This window comes from Sprattus sprattus (assembly GCF_963457725.1).
Source record: "Sprattus sprattus genome assembly, chromosome: 4".
NCBI classification, from domain to species: domain Eukaryota; kingdom Metazoa; phylum Chordata; class Actinopteri; order Clupeiformes; family Clupeidae; genus Sprattus; species Sprattus sprattus.
Genome location: NC_137923.1, coordinates 18,867,574 through 18,880,925, shown reverse-complemented (window position 1 = coordinate 18,880,925; position 13,352 = coordinate 18,867,574). Strand labels below are relative to the sequence as shown.

At 43.6% G+C, this 13,352-nt stretch overlaps 1 protein-coding gene across 1 annotated transcript in view; it reads left to right on the top strand.

Moving 5' to 3' along the window:
* The window catches only part of piezo2b (piezo-type mechanosensitive ion channel component 2b), a gene marked incomplete at its 5' end in the record, with an annotated part of 65,802 nt that overhangs the window by 46,519 nt on the left and 5,931 nt on the right, over positions 1 to 13,352 (top strand). Inside the window, 20 exons of the mRNA XM_080836213.1 lie at positions 280 to 523; positions 686 to 815; positions 1,397 to 1,556; positions 1,710 to 1,799; positions 2,093 to 2,220; positions 2,541 to 2,603; positions 4,210 to 4,313; positions 4,653 to 4,751; positions 5,406 to 5,523; positions 5,701 to 5,769; positions 6,143 to 6,309; positions 6,869 to 7,071; positions 8,208 to 8,390; positions 8,913 to 9,479; positions 10,008 to 10,266; positions 11,140 to 11,322; positions 11,606 to 11,882; positions 12,207 to 12,339; positions 12,556 to 12,703; positions 12,956 to 13,170. Coding sequence (XP_080692339.1) covers positions 280 to 523; positions 686 to 815; positions 1,397 to 1,556; positions 1,710 to 1,799; positions 2,093 to 2,220; positions 2,541 to 2,603; positions 4,210 to 4,313; positions 4,653 to 4,751; positions 5,406 to 5,523; positions 5,701 to 5,769; positions 6,143 to 6,309; positions 6,869 to 7,071; positions 8,208 to 8,390; positions 8,913 to 9,479; positions 10,008 to 10,266; positions 11,140 to 11,322; positions 11,606 to 11,882; positions 12,207 to 12,339; positions 12,556 to 12,703; positions 12,956 to 13,170 — 3,540 coding nt within the window. The remainder of the gene's footprint in view (positions 1 to 279; positions 524 to 685; positions 816 to 1,396; positions 1,557 to 1,709; positions 1,800 to 2,092; positions 2,221 to 2,540; positions 2,604 to 4,209; positions 4,314 to 4,652; positions 4,752 to 5,405; positions 5,524 to 5,700; positions 5,770 to 6,142; positions 6,310 to 6,868; positions 7,072 to 8,207; positions 8,391 to 8,912; positions 9,480 to 10,007; positions 10,267 to 11,139; positions 11,323 to 11,605; positions 11,883 to 12,206; positions 12,340 to 12,555; positions 12,704 to 12,955; positions 13,171 to 13,352) is intronic.

Below are 13,352 nucleotides of genomic sequence, written 5' to 3'. Positions count from 1 at the left end.
AGTATTTAGCATTACTGCTGAATTTCTATTAGTCTGCTTCTCTGTATGACGGTTACCCACTGAGCTCAAAGAGCCGAAACACAAGTCATGGGTTTGATTTTTCAGGTTTCACTCAGCAGTTGTTTTGATAAAAGTGTCTGCGAAATGAAAATATTTTACTGTGCAACTGTTGTAAAGTAAATGCCTTCCCTTTGTTGTGAGTGACTTTTGTACATCAGTGTTGGATAAAAGACTGACATGTACAGTATGTGTCACTTACCCCTTTTCAATCCCTCCCAGGTCATACCTGGACATGCTGAAGGTGATCATGTTCAGCTACATGTTCTGGTTTGTCCTCACCATAATCTTTATCACGGGTACCACGAGGATCAGCATCTTCTGCATGGGCTACCTAGTGGCGTGTTTCTACTTCCTGCTCTTCGGAGGAGACCTTCTGCTCAAACCAATCAAAAAGATCCTCCACTACTGGGACTTCCTCATTGCCTACAATGTATTTGTCATCACCATGAAGAATATACTGTCTGTAAGGACCGTTTGGGAATACGTTTTTATACCAGTAGATTCCATATCATGTTATTCCTATTCTATACCTCTTAGATTCTGTCTAATTTTGTATAAGTTGGTTTCATCTGAAAATATAACACAAAATTGTCGAATTTCTCCTGGATGTTTTCCGTCCTTAAAGATCCTTGCATGTGGCTACATCAAGAAACTGATGGTGAACCAGTGCTGGCTGATCCAGTTGTTTAGTCTTGCCTGCACAATCAAAGAGTACCAAAGCTACGAGGAAATCAAAGGTAATACAGACTCTAAATGTACTTATACTACTATTTTATGTCCTGATAATTCAGACTTTTAGGGCCAAGGTTACAGTTTTTTGGTAATAAGCATTTCAACTTAAAATAATCGTTTAGTATAAGGTAGCATTTTTTTCATCCAAAATCCACATAAGGGCATGTAGGAGCTCAGTACTGAGTGGGAAAGTGAGCTCCTCTGGTGGCAATTCGTCTTGTGATCTTGAACTGCCAAGCCATGCCAGCAGTTGACCTCATCACTCACACTAGACTTTGGACCTTGCGCTCCACTAACCTGCACTTGTTTGATATTTCAGTTAGGCTCATTTTATTTATGACATTTTGCACCGATTCTTTTTTTTATCTTAGTCACTGCCACAAAAACTACGTATTCAGTGTATTTATAAACATGTGCATGTAGTAGGCACGTGAGGACAGTAACCCTACAGATATGGTATTCATCTCCCAAAATTTGAAAGATCTGTCAGTAACTGGACATTTACTGTTTTTACTACCAATTTTGAAGTCCCACATTAAAAACCCATGTCCTTTAGTAATAATTGTAAGATGCCTGGCTGACTCTTTGTATTGTATTGTGACAGGGATGACAAAGAAAGATTGCGAGTTGCCTAGCGATGAGGCGGGCATCATCTGGGACAGCATCTGCTTTGCTTTCCTACTGCTACAGAGGCGTGTCTTCATGAGCTACTACTTCCTGCATGTGGTAGCCGACATCCGCGCCGCACAGATCCTCGCATCCAGGTACAGAGAGGAGGGCTCTTTACCACAACAACAGGGTGTTTACTGATGGATCCATATCCACATCCACACACACACACACACACACACACACACACACACACACACACACACACACACACCTTGCCCAGGTGTTGACATGCATTATTCCTGCAGAGGGGCTGAGCTGTTCCAGGCCACCATCGTGAAGGCAGTCAAGGCTCGGCTGGAGGAGGAGAACAAATCCATGGAGCAGCTAAAGAGACAGTGGGATCCTTTTCATTTCATATACAATCACTTACTGATGCATTATGCACCCAAGGAACAGTTGGCTTTAATCAGCCACAAAAAAATTACGGTCTTCAGAATGTAAAATAAGGACGAGCAACGATAGCATCAGCAGTAAAAGTATGCTACTTAATGTATTTATACACCTTGAAAGATGATGTGGTATTGGTCAAGGAAGCACACAAATGCATTCCATTTCATAGCTGGGCTTAAGGTCAGACAAGTAGAACAGTCACTTTTGCTCAGCTGCCCTCTTCCTGTGGTGATACCAGGATGGACCGGATTAAGACTCGGCAGCAGAAGTTCAAGAAGAGCAAGGAGAAGATACTCTCCATGACCCAGGAGTCCGGCGATGGCCAGAACCTTATCCCTCCTGAGGAAGAGGAGGAGGATGATGATGGTATGGCAGAGCACTCAATGCAAGAGGGGGTCTGATGCTGATAGGTATCAGACATGTGTACTGTGGACAGCGGATGGTAGTTTTATAAAGTTTTGTCATGATTTGGGTGGGTCAAGTTTTAACTCACCAATTGTAAGATTGGGCTGCTTTTGTTAACTTAAGTTGACATATTACCAAATGTTTTACAGTTTCAGCCAGATAAAGGGCTGCCTGTGGACACCCATATCCTGTGTGTTCATCACATGATTATTTAAAGACCAGAGATTTATGTCCATGTAGACAGTATTTCAATTAATGTTGTTGCCGACATTTTATTTTAGGAGCAGAGAAAAAGAAGGACAAAAAAAAGCAGTGGTGGAGGCCTTGGGTTGACCATGCTTCCAGTAGGTTGACCAATCACCTGTCTACTCTGCTCTCATTGGCCCTTGTGTCCTTGACCAGAACTCAGAGGATTCCCATACTGCCCTGGGCTCCAACAGACCAACAGAAAAACACACACCATATTGTCCACGCTCACTCCTTTTCATGCTCTATTTAAGGACCCTACCAAAGTCTTTAAACTTGACCTTCTGTCCTCTGAGCTTACCTGATAAAAGAAACAGGAGCTGCTAGGAGGAAAATATATTTCTCTTTCATATTTTCATGTACGATCATGTAGAGGGACCTTAAATAGAAAGTGGTTTGCATCAAAGTGTGGTGAAAAGGCTATTGTCTGGATGCTATTGGATTGTTGTTTGATTGATTGAATTGGATTTTTTTTGTTTGGGGGGTTGGAGGTCTGTGTTGGGCCCACAGTTGAGAATCGTTCTGTTGTGTTTCAAAACATGTATCATTGAAAAGATGTAAAGTATCGTCATCCTCAGAGCTTTAAGCCTGAATTGGGTCACTCTTTCAAAGCCCTGAGATAAATATGCATGTAGTGCAGTGGGACCTGGAAGAGCCAAAAGAGAATTTTACATCTTTTTCATCACATTCACAGGGATACTTCAGAAGCAGACTAAACCAGTTTGAGGCATGTAATATTTGCAATACTATGAAATACTTCATACTCATACATTATGTATTTCATAGTATTGAACTGCAGTATATCATTCCTCTTGGAAGCTTATTCATACAAAAAACACCTATATAAATGTGTATAGTTTGTTTTTTGTATGGGTATTACCTCCTCAGCTAATAGTTTGAGTCTCATTTAGTAGTTTATATTTGAAGTACCCCTGTTTTACATTATATATGTCATTGTAGTCAACATATACAGTATATAGTCCACTTAGGGTATATACAGTATATGTTCATTCCCCTATTATATCCTAGCCAATGCCCCTTTGTCCTGCATCTCCCCCTGTCCTCCCCTCTCCTCCATTGTGGCTCTTCTGTTCAAGGACACAAGGCAGTTTCCCTATTTCAGTACCTTCCGTGTGTTGTGACAAACGTTTACCTACGCGCAGTAGTATGCACTTATTTCTAGTTCACTCAGCTGCTTACATGCTGTAAGATATAGACTTCCCTCCTTCTATCTACCAATATATCTGTGTCTGCTTGATTTATATGCTAATGTTTTGGGGGTGTTGTTTTTGTTGGCCGTTCCCTTTAACATCTCTCTGGCAGTGGGATGTGCAAATGATAGCTGTGTAATTACAGCTCTGTGGAATCCCGTCTTTGTCTCATTTGTCCTTGTATCGAACTACTAATTGAATTCTGCTAATTCCGGTTCTGTATGCTGTGCATGTGCCATACGTCTTTTCCCAGGCTAATCAGTCCAATGGTTATTGATCTTAAGAGAGAATAATATTACATTACAGTCACGTGGCATAATTGCCTGGCTACATTGTATTTCCCTTAAAAATATAGTTCTCACATTTGGACACCTGTTGTGATTCGATTCGATTAAACAAGCTGTTGATCCATTCCATTTAAGGCTACATGTAAGGGCTTACATTTCGCTGAAACTGAGTATGAACTCCACCTTACATCTCTCTCCCCTCTCAGTGGTTAGAAGTGGAGACTATTACTTATTTGAGACTGACAGCGAGGAGGAGGAGGAAGAAGAGGATAAAAAAGAGGAAGAGCCACCCAAAAAATCAGCTTTCATGGTGAGCAGCTGGACAGACTCCCTTCTCTTCTTCTCTGTCAGATGATGTTGTTGCTGGACAGAGATGTAGTGTAAGGGTTGTACGGTTAACCATTAACTAAACAGTTTTCAGTCATTTCTGAGCAGTGTATTTCTTCATATTGTAAAGGATGTGAGTACAAGCAATGTGATATTTATTACAAATGCAACATAATGTCAAATGTAAACTAATACATCCTATTACTGTTATGTTCTCTTCCTTTAACCCAAACGGTCCGTAGGGATTGTGTTTCTGTATGTCCTGTTTCCATGACGGTATTGTATCAGTAACCCTGTCGTTCCTCTTCTCCCTTCTCTCCAGCGTGCAGTTGGAAAGTTTGCCTCTGCAGTTTTGGCTTTGCCAAAGTCTATCATTAAGCTACCAAAACTTATACTGCACCATATTGTCAGGGTAGCTAAGGTATTTAGGCAGGGGAGCATCATTCAATCTGTATGGTTGTGTTGTGGGTAACTCTGCTTAATGCTATTTTTTGGCACCATTCTTTTCCATACCATACTGTTATTGATATTACTGATATTAAGGATTATTGGTGAACCAGACAGTTTGATAAAGATCCAAATGTCACTTTACTTCAAAATTCTCAGTATGGAATGCAAAATAAGACGTTTTATTTGAATGATTTCCTTTGATACCTGCATGCTGTGAAACTGTAAACAGTGTATCCTGGACTAGGTAATATTGTTTATGGTGCGTGTGACAGAAACAATTATTCTGACTTTTACTCCACTGGAACAGTTTCCTTTCATCAAAATGTTCACCAAACTGGGTGGAAAATCAGATTAAACATGTTTCGCCTTAGTGGAGTAAAACTCTTTTGTCATCATTCATGGTGATTGGGGTGTAATGTGGTCATCGTGGTGATGGTGCCTGATGCCTGGTGTTTGTGTGACGATGCACAGTGTTAATCCATGCTTGCCTTGCATTGTAAGATAATTTCTGTGGCTTACCTGTAGGGGGCGTTTGATCATCAAATGCCATTGAATGTTTTGTGAAACTGATAGCTAAAAAAAAGATTTGACTATTCCCCCTAACTGTTCCGTGACTGCTCTGCAGTTTGTTTACCACGCCTGGATCACAGACTCCAAAACTGCCCTGAAGGAGAGGAGCAAGGAAAAGCGACGCTTTTGGAAGAAATACGCCAGAGGAAGACACAAGAAGAGCAAGAAAGATGGTAACTCCTTATTGAAGTGGTGTACTTTTTAAGGCCTAGCTACTGTGTTTGTGCGTGTATCTTATCGACTGTGAACCAAAGCCTGGCCTGACCTTCAGCCTCTGTTTATATTTGCTGTTGTATGCTCTTGGCAGAGTTTGTCTTGGCAAAGCTTGTTACCAATTTTCTCTCCTGTAGGTCACGTGACTATTGAGGTGGGAGACTCCGAGCAGTCAGACAACCAGGAGGAGGGGGAGAAGTCTCCAGGTCAGCAGTCTGGGAGTTGAGCTGGGGGGAATCATTTCTGTTCTCATTTTATTTATTTATTTATTTAATTATTGAGCACCATTAACAGAGAGCATGTGTCTCAGGGCACTTTGCATAACCTAATGCTTACATCTCCTGGAGCACAAATGTAAAAATGTAATCTTTGTTATATCTTGGCATCCACTGAAGATGTACTATGGTCTGTTTATTTCAGTTCACTCCGAGTTGAAATCTAGATATTTGTATTTGTAGTTTGCACTCAAAAATCCTACATCAAATCGGTCATTCTCAGACAGCAAAAACCAGTGTCCCTCTTCAATGTTGAACAACCAGGTTCATGTTTTTATATAGTGTATCTTCTCCTTCGTGACAGACAACGTCATCAAGCGTGTTTTCAACATCATCAAGTTCACTTGGGTGCTGCTGCTCACCACCATTGACAGCCTGACCATGTGGATGAATTCCATGTGCAGGGAGTACATTGACATCTCCACAGTGCTCCGTATTGAGCGCTGCATGCTCACAAGAGAAGTCAAAAAGGTACCAGACCTACTACACACACACTAACACACACACACACACACACACACACACACACATGCACACGCCATACATACCCTACGTATATCCACTCATTTATGATGCAGGCAAACACAGTCAGATAGGCGAATCAAAGGAATCATTCCATTCCATACACACACACACACACACACACACACACACACACACACACAGACACACACACACACACACACACACACACGCCATACATACCCTACGTAGATTCCATTCAATAGTAGTTTGAACACCTAAACAGCATTCAAACACTTATAAACACTTTTGGCCCCCAAGAATGTTTCATTCTGAAACCTTTCAGATGGAGACTGCAGGTTGTATTATTACCTTATACTATTACTTTATTGACTAACTGTGTTTGCTTTAACCCACTCTTTAATAACAGCCATGTGTCCAGGTGTTGTTGATCTTAGAAGGATAATGTATTAATGCTTTAGGATAACTTCTAATGCTTCCCTCTTTCACCTCTTACTTTAATGTGTTAGGTATTATAGGTATATTCATGCCCCTCTTTCTGAAACAGGGCAATGTCCCATCCCGGGAGAGCATCCAGGTGTACTACCAGAAGAAGATGCGTTTGGCCATGTCCCGTGAGTCTGATCTGGACCGCATCAGCGAGGAGGGCTCCATGTATGGGTCCCAGCGGGTGAGACGGAGGCGGGCCGCATACAGGGTGGACAGCCAGGACTCCAGAGACACCCTGGCGTCACGAGACAGCATATCCAGGTCTGATACCCCAGCCGTCTGGGCCACATCATTCTCACAAAGACTGAAGGACAGAATCAAAATCAGTACACTCATGACTTTAAAGTCCAATATAACAGATGGAATTTATGGAGTTATGGAGGTACAACCATATAAATTAACCTTTAAATGCAACACAACAATGATAAGTTTGATGTTATACAGACTGAATACAGGTGTTGATGATAGCATTCTATAAACAGAATGTCTGTAAAAATAGAAAAGAATAGTCACATCAACACGTTCCATAGACAGATTGTCTGATTTGATTGTCTGAACACTCTCTCATATTTTTTAAGGGTTGGAATGGCCCTTAAGAGGAGCTGGGGTTACGCCCCTAAGAGGAGCTGCCATTCCAGCCCTTAAGAAATGTGAGAGAGTGTTCAGACAATTTTGCATCGATTATTGTTGTGTCCACCTCGCTCGCCTTGATCTGGAGGATAACCGATCACCAGGGCCAAGTCCCCATAGTTATTGTTGCTATGTCAACCCAAAAGCCATGGCGAGTATGGGGACAAGCGCTATAGCTGTCAGTGTGAGTGAGAATTGGGGGGGTAATACCTTCGCGATATCCTACTGATCAAGGTAAAGGGGACTGCAATATGCAGTGGAAGGATATATCCAAAATATTAAGATCAACAAGTGAGGTGGACACAACAATAATCGATGAAAAAGCATACAGGTCTCAATCAAAAAAATTAGAAACCCCACAACCTCTTCATTAAATGCAACTAGCATTTTTCGATATATTGAGTTGGGAGTAGGGTCTCCCACACTGTTTTATTCACCACCGACACCTTTCCTCCTGTGTTTTGGGCTTTGGAAATGCGGGGGGAAAACAACGTGTCCCTCTAATCTCTCAGAGTACCTGTGTCAGATCTACAAGTCCTGTAGCACACTTTTTCACCATGCTGTTTCAGATCTCAAAGTTGTCGGACCTTCTTCTCTTAGTAGCGGTTGCTAAGGTATGATTGGACGAGGGCCGTTCTAGGAAGGAGTTTCGCGATCGGTCAATTCCCTTGGCAGCACTAGAATTCCACACTTTCATCCCATGATTCCATTGTATGTTGTTTTTCTCTCATTCCATGTCCTCATCTCTCCATCTCTACACTCACCAGTGGCTACACTGAGGCCACCATGCTCTTTTCCCGACAATCCACTCTGGATGACCTGGACGAAATGCCAGAGAACATTCCAAAAACCAGTGAGCGTGCCCGGCCAAAGTTGCGCAAAATGTACGGCCTGGACACTGGACCTGGGTCTTACTCCTCTGCTGACAGCGGGAGCAGCCTTATATCCAGGTGTCTGACACATGTGTGACCTGCTGCCTCCTCTTCTCACTGTTGTCCAATACATGCACCAACGTGACTAGGATAACTTACTCATGGCCTACTTTAAATAAACTTAACAAAGGTTATAAATACATTTCTGACAATTCAGCACCATTACAGCGAGTAGTACTAGAGAGTCGATCCTTTTTCTCTGTTAAAGATCTTTTAACCTCTTATGAAAAGGATATATGCTATGAGGTAGGGAACTGCTGGGTATTAGTTTATCACAAGTTACCTGAATGTTGGATAAGCTAAAATGTTGTGAAAGTGAGTGAAAGGAAAGGTGTTTTATACCATCTCACCATCTCACACACCCATCACCATTTCATCTACTCATTCACTAATAGAGGTCAAATCAAATTAACTGTCAGCTAAATTAACTGAACCGTCTACCTCCTCACAAATCTTCCTCTCAGTTATAAAAAAATGTGCAACTCTTTCATTCTCCTTTTTGTTGATGATATTGTTTTTTATTTCTTCTGGGAATCACAGTGAGCCCACTCAGTGCATCACCCTGTTCTCACGACAAGGCACCAACGACACCATTGATGAGGTGGAGGACGATGGGGAGGAGCAGGAGCGGGAACAGGAGCACTCTGAGCCCGTGGAGAAGACAGAGGAGGAGCCCGAGGGAGCTGCCAGCAGCCTCTGTGCTGGAGAGGAAGGTGTGGAGCCAGATGTGGAGAGAGAGGAGACACAGGAGACCCAGTGGGAGGGAGCCGAGGTGGGGGAGACGACGCAGCCTTCGGGCACAGAGGAGGAAATACGAGAATACAAAGGCGGCCGTGACGAGGGTGAGTCATCTGGGCCTGAGTACCTGCACACAGACGAAAGAGAGGGAACGCTCTTCACACCGGACACTGATGCCCCCAACACCTCAGACGCAGATGTGCCACCCAGCTACAGCAAGGCGGTGAGCTTTGACCGGCTGTCCATCAGCACGGACGGCAGTGACGATGACAGGAGGCTGATGGTCATGACGCCGGACAGCCGCTCCGAAGACTCGCTGCTGCCCTCCATGACCACAGAGCTGACTGCCAGCGAGCTCCTGCTCAACAAGTAAGACACAGCAGCTGATCCGGGCACAGATCTGGCCCAGACTTGGCCCACACGGGGCCAGATCCTGTCCAGCATCAGCTGTTGTCTGGGACAGAAACGATAATGCGATGAAAGTGGGGGGTGTAAGCATTATGCATGTGTGAGTTTCTTGCACACAATGTGGTTATGGTGTGGTTATGCTGAGAAGCCATGAGGGCTTCCCATTAATGTACTCACCAGTGGCTGGCTGCCACAGTTTTAATTTCTGCCCACAGCATGAAACCACATACAAATAGGCTGTGGTTTTAGTAATACACCGTAAAGTGCAACTGTATTTATTTGCTTATAGCAGTTTTTTCTACAGATGTTTTCTTATGGAGGCATAATCAGAAATAATTTAGAATAAATATTTTATGGTACCAGGAACTTACTGTAAGTGAGATAACAGCAAAAATGCAAACTGGCTACAAATCTCAGTACCCCCACTACCTCCCTCCCCCCCTTTCCCTCCTGCCCTTCCTCTCTCCATTGCGCTCTCCCCACCCCCAGGATGTTTTATGATGAGGAGCTGGAAAACTCTGAGAAATTCTACAAGGGCCAGCCCCAGCTGCTACAGCTCTGCTACGCCCTCTACAACATGGTGGTGGCCAACTCCGAGATGGTCTGCTTCCTGGTCATCATCCTCAACCACATGATCTCTGCCTACATTGTCACACTGGTACTGCCCATCCTCATCTTCCTGTGGGCCATGCTGTCCGTGCCACGGCCCAGCAAACGCTTCTGGATGACCGCCATCATCTACACTGAGGTATCTGATTAACTTTAAATGAAGTGTTTTGTTTTGTAACTTTGGTGGTGGTGATAAACATGGTTCTGTTATTTGTCTTCCCAGTCTGTGTTAAAATACTTTATGCAACACTGCAACAATTTGCCACTTTTTGTGGTATGGTTTAAAAAGGGCATCTACTTTTGCCTTCATCTTCAAATCCATTTTGATTGAATGTCGTCATATGAAAAACAGATGAATATACCTGCTGTTCTCACTAGCATCCAGGCACGAGAATCTCCACGAGAATCACAGTACACACCATCGCCAACAATATCGGCAAAAGACGTCAGTTGGCATTTTAGCGCTACCAGGCGAATCAGTGCTAACGGAGCTGTTTGTGGTGTTTTTTAGGTAGTTTTTTAGGTAGATTGCTTTAGTTGGTAGTTTTAGATAAAAACTCCATAATCCTTCTTAAAATACGTATTACTTTCTCCACTAGAGGCCTGGGCGGAATGGATTTGTCAGTCTTGCTCCCGCAAGATCCTGTCCCGCCCCCGCCAAGATATGTTATATTTTGTCACGCTCCTGTTCACATCTTTCACATTTAATCCCACTTTCACTCACAAAATCGCGTAGGTGGACATTTGCACGGGATGGATTATTTTGTTCCGCTCCTGCCTGCCCCTGTGAAAATGTGAAAAAACCTCCAACCTTGCAGTTGTTTATGTAAACATAGGTTATTTATTTTTTCAGGTTATACATTAATGTTTATTTAGCAGGAGTCTCACAAGTAATTTGTTTCATCTTTCACCACTCTTGCACACGCATCAGTTTCTTCTGGCCCGCACCCACACTCCGCAATCAAAATGAGTTCTGTTCACATCTAGTCCATGGATTTGTCTTGTTTTACAGGTCACCATTGTAGTCAAGTACTTCTTCCAGTTTGGCTTCTTCCCTTTCAACCAAAACCTCGCAATGAATAAGAACAAGCCCTACCATCCCCCAAACCTCATTGGCACAGAGAAGAAAGAAGGCTACGTACACTATGACCTGATCCAGCTTCTTATTCTGTTCTTCCACCGTTCTATTCTGAAGGTACCCCTTGACACTGGCATACACATTAGACATAATGTTCTTCAAATGATCATCATAGCATTCGAGGACTGTTAGTCATCACACTGAAACATTAGTGGCTCTGTGTTAGTACCTACCATTACAGTAATCTATTGACATTGACTTTGATCATATATAGCAGTTCATTTACTTATACACTACTATAACATCAACATTTCTGTCAGTGCAACATATTTGTGACGGCACAGCAATGCACAAAAACTAGCAGCTGAGGGTTGTTTCTGTCTCTTCACTGTATTCTCAGTGCCATGGACTGTGGGACGAGGACGACCCTAAACCGTCTCCACAGCAGGACATCCCTTTTCATCAGAACGAGTCTGAGGACGAGGAGAAGGCCGCGTCTCTCCAATCCTCGCAGGAGAGGAAGGGCTCCGTTCCTTCCATGAAGTCCATTAACTTCGGAACCTCTATCGACTCGGTGCACGTGCGGATGCCGGAGCATCGCACCTACCAGAGGAGGAGGCAGAGCTCCGGTGGTGCCTCACACTTCTCCAGAAACTCCTCCCTGCGCTCCAAGAGAGGTGAGGGGTCAGAGGTCAGGGGTCAGAGGTTGTGACCTGCCCCACAGGAGTGGACCACATGATCTTGAAAGCTTGACAGCACTGGATTATCAGAACCAGTGAATCCTCCGTCCTGCTCCTAGGGGCCCCTGTTCTGTGTGTTTTCCATCTCCTCCAGCTCATCTCTTAGTGGCATGCTTCCTTAGCCCAGCCCATTGGATAATCAAGACCAAGGTTATTACAGTGACTTTAATCAGGATTGGGCTATATAGGAGATATGCCAGGCAGGGGAGGTGTGTGGTATACTATCACAGGTGTGGGGTATGAACCGGTATTGTCTTGCAGGTAGCACCAGCTCACGGAACAGTAGCAGGAGGGATGGCAGCGAGGCTGAGGTCCAGCAGAAAACCCGCAAGGAGATGATCATAGAGAAGATCAAGGAACAGCTAATCAAAGCCAAGGTCTTCATCATCAAGAGGTGAGTTGGTCTGTCAGGTGGTTCTCCACACCCTGCAGTCGCCTAGGCAATGTATGGAAGACATGTACGTGTACACATTTAGGAGGTGATGAGCGTGCATCAGTTATTTTAGAGCCTCGTGGGCATGCACTTAAGCACCTCTTGTGACTGTGTATTGTTTATTTGAGTCTCAGTATTAGAGAGAGCGGATGTTTCACTCTTGCCTGAACTTTCTAGAGCTATGAAGATCTACATCCCCATCCGCCGGTTCTTCTACAACCTCATCCACCCGGAGTACAGTGCTGTGACGGACGTCTATGTGATGATGTTCCTGGCTGAGACTGTGTGCTTCATCATCATTGTCTTTGGCTTCTGGGCTTTTGGAGTGGGTGTTCAAACCTTAACATAGTTTTAAGGACAACGTAAAAAGCCTTTGTTGCCCAGGGCTTATATAAAAGATGTCTAATACAGTCAACTGACTATTCCACACATGAGCTGCACGCATCAGTATTTAGCACCCAAGGCTTATATTTAAAAGTATGTTATATCTGGCTGTCAATAACTCACAAATATGGTAGACATCAAATTAAAATCTCTTGCACTGGCTTCCCACCCTGATGTCTTCTGCCTTCCACAGAAACACAGTGGTGGAGCTGACATTGCCTCTTCACTGTCAGAGGATCAAGTTCCGGGTGCTTTCTTAGTCATGGTTCTGATCCAGTTTGGCTCCATGGTGGTGGACCGGGCTTTGTACCTCAAGAAGACTGTAATGGGGAAAGTGATTTTCCAGGTGGTCCTGGTGTTCGGGATCCATTTCTGGATGTTTTTCATCCTCCCAGGAGTAACAGAAAGGTATTTCTGGCTACCCTGTCACATGACCTATCACAGTTACATGGCCCACCACAGTGACTTACTGTTATTGGCAACATATAAGCTGTCCTTGATTTAATGGCTAAGGAAAGATGAACACAATTACATGGATTTTCCCTCAGGTGTAACATTTATTGTAAAGACATACAGTAATCTACACTGCA